The sequence below is a fragment of the Berghia stephanieae genome, chromosome 7, assembly GCF_034508935.2.
Source record: "Berghia stephanieae isolate SIO BIC M18660-M18661 chromosome 7, UCSD_Bste_1.3, whole genome shotgun sequence".
Taxonomy (NCBI): domain Eukaryota; kingdom Metazoa; phylum Mollusca; class Gastropoda; order Nudibranchia; family Aeolidiidae; genus Berghia; species Berghia stephanieae.
In genome coordinates, this window is record NC_088366.1 from 56,198,685 (window position 1) to 56,207,010 (window position 8,326).

The following is an 8,326-nucleotide window of genomic DNA, read 5'->3' on the forward strand; positions in this document are numbered from 1 at the left end:
ATGTGTACATTTATGGATTTGAAAGACATTTTAAGAGTATGGTCTAGAAAAGGCATTCTATTCCCATGAGGATTTCAAAACTGGACTGGTTGCTTTGTCGTCATTTGTATCAAATGGACATCGTTTTTACCTGTGACAAAAAAAAAAAATGTCACAGATTTTCAATCACTATTTTATAAATAGGATTTTAAAGTTAATTTTCAACATTTTCAAATCATTGATAAATAGATCTTATACAATCGAAAACTGAATGAGAAAATTCGTTTCCTCTCACCTTGCTGTTCAACAATCCACTATGTCCGATGACTTCTTTAAAGATGTGTTTTCCAACATGAGAATCAACTGCACTGAGAGGATCATCTAGTAAATATGTGTCAGCATTGCTGTACACCGCTCTAGCAAGAGATACGCGCTGTTTTTGTCCTCCCGACAGGTTGATGCCCTGAGATAAATGTGAGATTATAAAGAAGGAAATCATTGCTTGTTACTTTTTAATGTGTTTTAATGTATTCAATTTTTTTATTTTTTTTATTTATGATCTTTCCAACACATCTTTTATTGACTGGTGAATTGGCATCATGCTAGATACGAGAATAAGGTGTTGAAACTTGAATTTAGACAGAATTTATTTTTTAATTATTGCAGCAGAAAAAAAGTGATATGGTTTGAATCTTTCAATAAGTATTGTATATGTATCATTAAATGTCATTAAACCAGTTTTTGAGCAAGACAATCATTAAGATGCTATGTTCATATTTTTTTATTGTATCTAAATATATTTATTGTAAAGTGCCTAGAGCCTGTTGAAATCGGGGTAAGGGGGGGGGGGTGTTATACAAATGTCATTTATTATTATCATTATTATATATTATTATTATTATTATTATTATTATTATTATTATTATTATTATTATTATTATTATTATTATTATTATTATTATTATTATTATTATTATTAAGAGTGAAATCACAGATCGCATAATCCGAGGAATATCTTAAATTTCATTTAATGTAGTCAGCCCGAATCTATTCTTTAAAAAAAAAAAGGATTGTGGGGTCAAAATTGTACCTTACAGCCCATGATAAATTTTTGCCAACAAGCAAATCTAAAAATTATAAAAATATTTTTAACAGATTGATATACCTACCAGTGACTTGCAAAATTCTATCACCTGTTGAATCATATAATTATTTATAAAATCTGCTGGGCATAATTATTTATCTTTTGATGTTGTGGTTTGCTATCTGGCTACTTGTTTCCAGATTCATTTGCGTGCACCTACAGACTTCACGACTGGATCGATTTTGATCGTTGATAGTTCAAAGGATTCATCTCGCTCTATGTTAATGTACACAATACAGTAGTAGGCTATAATAATAATCACAATAGATGAGTGCCTGTTCATAATAGCTATGTGGTCTAGTGGTATGACACTCGCTTTCGGATTGGAAGGTCCTGGGTTCGAGCCTCACTCAGCGCATAGTTGAGTCCTTGGAGAAGGCTCTTTACACACATTCTCTCACCGTACTCAGGTGTAAAATGAGTACCTGACCACTGAGCGTTGTCTGTCCGAAAAAAATTGTAACATCACCTAACAGGTGTCATGTCCTATCCTAAATGTTAAATGTTGCTGTTAGTAAAGCGCTTTGAGCACATTTAATGGATATTGCGCTATAAAAAAAGCTCAATATTTTAAATATTTTTTTTTAATAGCCTCTACTTCCTGCAAATAATATGGGTTCTCAAATAGTTAGTTTTTTGGGGGCTTTTTTAAAGTAAATTAAAATACACATATTTTTAAAAAAGGGTCATCCATTTACTTTTTCTCCAATTTCTGTTTCATCTTTTGCAGGTAGAATATCAAGGTCCGACTTCAGGGAACAGGCATCAATAGCTCGTTGGTAGTTGGAGGATGAGTAACGTGTGCCAAACAGTATGTTGTCCCGTACTGTTGCATTCTGGATCCAGGCTTCTTGTGGGACATAAGCAATGTTATTCTGTACAAAAGGAAGATTATTTTGGATTAGATAATAATAAATTTCGATACAATAGTGTCTATAGATTTTATAAAATAATTATTTTTTTTAAATTAATAATAATAATAAGAAGAAGAAGAAGAAGAAGAAGAAGAAGAAGAAGAAGAAGAAGAAGAAGAAGAAGATGAGAGGAAGAAGAAGAAGAAGAAAGAAGAAGAAAAAAGAAGAAAAAAGAAGAAGAAAAAGAAGAAGAAAAAGAAAGAAAAAGAAGAAGAAAAAGAAGAAGAAAAAAGAAGAAGAAAAAGAAGAAGAAAAAGAAGAAAAGAAAAAGAAAAGAAAAAGAAAAGAAAAGAAAAAGAAAAGAAAAGAAAAGAAAAAAAAAAAGAAAAGGAAAAGGAAAGGAAAAGGAAGAAAAGGAAAAGGAAAAGGAAAAGGAAAAGAAAGGAAAAAGAAAAAGGAAAAGGAAAAGGAAAAGGAAAAGGAAAAGGAAAAGGAAAAGGAAAAGGAAAAGGAAAAGGAAAAGGAAAAGGAAAAGGAAAAGGAAAAGGAAAAGGAAAAGGAAAAGGAAAAGGAAAAGGAAAAGGAAAAGGAAAAGGAAAAGGAAAAGGAAAAGGAAAAAGGAAAAGGAAAGGAAGAAGGAAGGAAAGGAAAGGAAAGGAGAAAGGGAAGAAGGAAGAAGGAGAAGGAGAAGGAAAGAAGGAGAAGAGAAGGAAGGAGAAGAGAAGGAGAAGAAGGAGAAGGAAGAAGGAGAAGGAGAAGGAGAAGGAAGAGAAGGAGAAGGAGAAGGAGAAGAGAGGAAAGGAGAAGAGAGAAAGGAGAAGGAGAAGGAGAAGGAGAAGAGAAGGAGAAGGAAGAGAAGGAAAGGAAGAAGGAAGAAGGAGAAGAGAAGGAGAAGAGAAGGAGAAGGAAGGAGAAGGAGAAGGAGAAGGAGAAGAAGGAGAAGGAGAAGGAAGAAGGAGAAGGAGAAGGAGAAGGAGAAGGAGAAGGAGAAGGAGAAGGAGAAGGAGAAGAGGAGAAGGAGAAGGAGAAGGAGAAGGAGAAGGAGAAGGAGAAGGAGAAGGAGAAGGAGGAAGGAGAAGGAGAAGGAGAAGGAAGAAGGAGAAGGAGAAGGAGAAGAGAAGAGAAGGAGAAGGAGAAGGAGAAGGAGAAGGAGAAGGAGGAAGGAGAAGGAGAAGGAGAAGGAGAAGGAGAAGAAGGAGGAGAAGGAGAAGAAGGAGGAGAAGGAGAAGAAGAAGAAGAAGAGGAGAAGAGAAGGAGAAGAGAAGAGAAGGAGAAGGAGAAGGAGAAGGAGAGAGAAGGAGAAGAGAAGAGAAGGAGAAGGAAGAAGAAGAGAAGGAGAAGGAGAAGGAGAAGGAGAAGGAGAGAAGGAGAAGGAAGAAGAGAAGGAGAAGAGAGAAGAGAAGGAGAAGAGAAGGAAGAAGAGAAGAGAAGGAGAAGGAGAAGGAGAAGAGAGAAGAGAAGGAGAAGGAAGAAGAAGAGAAGAAGAAGAAGAAGAAGGAGAAGAAGAAGAAGAAGAAGAAGAAGAAGGAAGAAGAAGAGAAGAAGAAGAAGAAGAAGAAGAAGAAGGAAGGAAGAAGAAGAAGAAGAAGAAGAGAAGAAGAAGAAGAAAGAAGAGAAGAAGAAGAAGAAGAGAAAGAAGAAGAAGAAGAAGAGAAGAAGAAGAAGAAGAAGAAAGAAGAAAGAAGAAGAAGAAGAAGAAGAAGAAGAAGAAGAAGAAGAAGAAGAAGAAGAAGAAGAAGAAGAAGAAGAAAAGAAGAGAAGAAGAAAGAAGAAGAAGAAGAAGAAGAAGAAGAAGAAGAAGAAGAAGAAGAAGAAGAAGAAGAAGAAGAAGAAGAAGAAGAGAAGAAGAAGAAGAAGAAGAAGAAGAAGAAGAAGAAGAAGAAGAAGAAGAGAAGAAGAAGAAGAGAAGAAGAAGAAGAAGAAGAAGAGAAGAAGAAGAGAAGAAGAAGAAGGAAGAAGAAGAAAAAGAAGAAGAAGAAGAAAGAAGAAGAAGAAGAAGAAGAAGAAGAAGAAAGAAGAGAAGAAGAAGAAGAAGAAGAAGAAGAAGGAAGAAGAAGAAGAAGAAAGAAGAAGAAGAAGAAGAAGAAGAAGAAGAAGAAGAAAGAAGAAGAAGAGAAGAAGAAGAAGAAGAAAGAAGAAGAAGAAGAAGAAAGAAGAAGAGAAGAAGAAGAAGAAGAAGAAGAGAAGAAGAAGAAAGAAGAAAGGAAGAAGAGAAGGAAGAAGAGAAGAAGAAGAAGAAGAAGAAGAAGAAGAAGAAGAGAAGAAGAAGAAGAAGAGAGAAGAAGAAGAAGAGAAGAAGAAGAAGAAGAAGAAAAAGAGAAGAAGAAGGAAGAAGAAGAAGGAAGAAGAAAGAAGAGAAGAAGAAGAAAGAAGAAGAAGAAGAGAAGAGAGAGAAGAGGAAAAAGTGAGGATGAGGATGATGATGATGATGATGATGATGATGATGATGATGATGATGATGATGATGATGATGATATTAATAATTATTATAGTAATAATAACTATGTGCTGTTGATGACCGTTACCTTCACAGAAGACAATAGAGAATAAAAAAATTTTTCGCGGCGGTGGTGGGGTTTGAACCTGCGACCTTATTGGTACGACAAAAAAATTTTTATTCTCTATTGTCTTCTGGCACTTTTCTACTCACTTCATATCTTGTTGTTACCAACATAAGTGCCTGCTCCACTCACTTTTCTGAATTAAAAATTCACCCCATACACCGGAGCATACTCAATGTCTCAATCGTTTCTATGTTATATGTTTGTGATGAGAATATTGGCTATTAAGCTTAACTGCTGGTCAAAATTACTTCGCGATGGTGGCGAACGAATCGGCGATCTCAAGAAGTGGGTGAGAGAGGGATCTAGAAATGACTTTGGGTTTGAAACGAATATTTTTGTGTTCGTGGATAGCTCACACGGTAGAGCCACGCTCTCACCTGCCAGGCGGAGTTGTCGTACCAATAAGGTCGCAGGTTCAAACCCCACCACCGCCGCGAAAAATTTTTTTATTCTCTATTGTCTTCTGGCACTTTTCTATTCACTTCATATCTTGTTGTAACGGCCAGGTACTCATTTTACACTTGAGTACGGTGAGAGAATGTGAGTAAAGAGACTTTTCCAAGAACTCAACTATGCGCCGAGCGCGAGGCTCGAACCCAGGACCTTCCGATCCGAAAGCGAATGCCATACCACTAGACCACATAGACGCACGATGATGATGATGATGATGATGATGATGATGATGATGATGATGATGATGATGATGATGATGATGATGATGGTGTGACGATGGTAGTGGCAGTGGTGGTGATGGTGGTTATGACGATGGTAGTGATTATGACAGTGATGATAATGAGGGTGAATGACAGAACAAAAAAGCACAGCAAAGCAAACTTACTTCCTAAGAGTGGGCAGGGCAATTGCCTTATCCCAAGTAAAAGTACCGTTGTCAATTCTGATGGCAGAATCTGTCAATGAAATGATCAAAAACCTAAATTGAATTTCTTCCTCTTTTTCTTAGTAATAATATTAGTTCTTATTAAGCTTGTCTTCGGTCACTAAGCACTGGCATGTAGGCTCAAAAAGTATGTTTAAATAATTATCCCTCTAATTATTTGACATTAAAATTCTAGAGAGCAATAATCTTATGTGAAATTGTTTGTGCTGTTATAAGGCCTTTTACTTAAACAACTCTAGTACCTAATCGTGATCATTTCCCATGCTCAATACGTTTCACAATGTTTAAATTATTTTCATTTTTAATGTTACCAGTCATGGAATATCCTTTACAAATATGAAATTAATTAACTAATTTAAAAAAAAATCAACAAAAGTTAATATCAATTTACCACTACTTGGTTCTTTCTTTACGACATTTGGATCCAAGTCATCACTCTGTAAGAATTTAGACACTCTGCTCATAGAAACGTTGGCCTACAAAATACAAAATTAATTAATTTTTTTAAATTCTATTAAAATTCAATGTAACCTTTAACTTTTTTTTTATATAGGACTACTTTATATCGTAAAATCAAGTTCGCATCACAAAGTTTAGATAGCTAAAATCAATAATATACAGTGGAATATATCCATAAATGCAATCATCTCCAAAAAAAAAACATTTACTGCCATGGTATTGAGAATAAAAATCAAATGCAAAAATAAAAAATAAAATAAGTTTTTTTCGTTTTTTTTTTCACTTCTTAATATCCTAATTTGTGCAAGTAAATGGAGGAGGAAGCCATTCAGTCGCCTTTTTAAAATATTAAGTCCAGATATAAATAGGTTTCCATTTTTTGTGCGAGAAATACGTGGAAACCTAGTTCATTGATTGGAGAGTCTCAATGGCTCAGATGGTAGAGCACTTGCTTCAAGGGACATGGACTGATAATAAAATAAATATAATAGAATTTTCTTTACTCATCCCCAAGGGGAAATTTGTCTTTAGGGTCTATTCCAAGGGAAGACTGGAATAACCTAGGAGTCAGCCGCAGAGCAGTGCCATAAAGTGAGCTAGGGTGAGGTGACTTGCTTAAGGCCATGCAACGCAGCGGCGGGTGATTGAACTCGGTACCTTTCGGGTAAGAAGCAAAGACCGTACCACTGAGCCACGCTGCCCCCCCAAGATGTTAAGATTTTGTTCTAAAGCCCATGTCCATCCAGCAGTACTTGGGTAGCTGAGTCTGTTAGATCTGGTGGAAAGTTCTTTGCTATAGACTCTTTTCCTATCCAAAGGGTAGCAAGCAATTGCCATTGTCCGTTTAATGCTATTATAAAAAAAAACAGGATAAACTCCAGCTCAATGGGTCTTACAGGATTACTTTTCAATTTATTGTTCAAAACACTTAATCAAACCTTAACATCCTTGTTTTCAGTTATAGAGAGTTAAGTGACAGAACTAAAAAAATATATTCACACCTGAATCATGAAAGGAATGATCATGGGTAAAGCTGACATTGGCATTCTAAGAATTCCAAAAAGAGAGATGGAGACAAAAGCAGTTGAGGGATCAAGGTAGCCAGAGCTTGATGAAGCAATGTAAACAGCAAATGAAGTCAATTGCACCTGAAACATAAAATGTTTGATAATGGGTACAAAGATGCCAGAAGCTGTAGATTGTAAAAAGTCTGAACAAAAATAAATAACAGCTTCAAAAAAAATAATAATATGCTAAACACCGAATTTGAATATCTTACAGTGAATCTGTATTTCCAAGAAATTTCAAAACTGGCAATAAAAAAAATAAAAAATTCTGATTATTTCCCGATTCCCAGATGAGTTGATTTTTACACAAATGATGAATTGAGTATTTCATAGGATGCACATAATTGGCCTTGCACATGTAAGTCACCATCATTAGGATGCAAAAAGTCCTAGAAAGAAAAAAGATCTCAAAATCCAAAGCATATCTCATTTAAAATAATCCACCTATCAACTATAGATCCTCAAAGATGAATGTATTCGCATCTAAATCAGAAAAAGTAGAGAGCATGAGCACACACACACACACACAAACAAATATGCACCTTCTCTTCTTCGCTGCCCCCCTCTCTTATTATTTGTGACAAAGGAAAATTTTAAAAAAGAACTTACAACGTAAGGGGCACATGTGAAAATGAAGAGAGTGAGAGCAACCAGGTATGCCGTCTTTTTTAAGGTCGTTAATTCTGTTTGTCGGATGCCACTGATCTTAGTCTGAAAAGATTCTTCCCATGCATACAATTTCAAAACCTGCAAAAGAATCAAGAGCATAATTTTGATTTCAAAATCGAAAACAAAATGGTTTCAAATACAAAATTTCTACCTTAGAGAAAGAAAAGGAGAAATTTAATTTCAACGCTATCTTAAATTCATAAGAAGACTTCTAACATTTCCTGTCATCTCCTGAACACAATTCCTTTCAAAAATAAATTTTTCTATCTTTATATAAAAAGAAAAAACATAAATAAGATTAATTTTTATTCATCCAAAAGTAAATTGCTCTAAAATGTATGATATTTTCATAAAACGCTAACAACATGTAAGCCAAAACGTTAGAAATTCAACCCTTATACAAATAGCCCTCTTTTACCCAATTTAAAAACCTTATATCTTAGTGGAATCATAAAAAATGTAAATGTCTTGGCTGCAGTTTTTCAAAACCTATACCTTTTTTTTTTTGTGGGTTTTAAAATTTTGATTTCCATATTTTAAACTAAGATAATTTATTTTAATTTCTAAAGGGAGTAAACAATCTGAGAGAGTGCCAGAGTGCATGAATGTTATGGAGAGCTTGTTTACAAGTGTTGTCGTATTGTTATATTTACCTAAATCTATGAAATATAATTTAAATGTTGGAGAAAGAT

General features: G+C 34.7%; 1 protein-coding gene across 1 annotated transcript; it reads right to left on the bottom strand.

Annotated features, from left to right (window-relative positions):
• Positions 1-305: 305 nt before the first annotated feature.
• On the bottom strand, positions 306-7,862 carry LOC144976589 (multidrug resistance-associated protein 1-like). The gene is made up of 7 exons (XM_078920884.1): positions 7,851-7,862; positions 7,575-7,712; positions 6,900-7,046; positions 5,831-5,915; positions 5,380-5,449; positions 1,822-1,998; positions 306-442 (listed from the first exon to the last, which is right to left on the bottom strand). The coding sequence occupies exons 1-6, from the start codon at positions 7,860-7,862 to the stop codon at positions 1,875-1,877; spliced, it is 576 nt and encodes a 191-aa protein (XP_078777010.1). The 3' UTR covers positions 306-442; positions 1,822-1,874.
• Between the last annotated feature and the right edge of the window lie 464 nt (positions 7,863-8,326).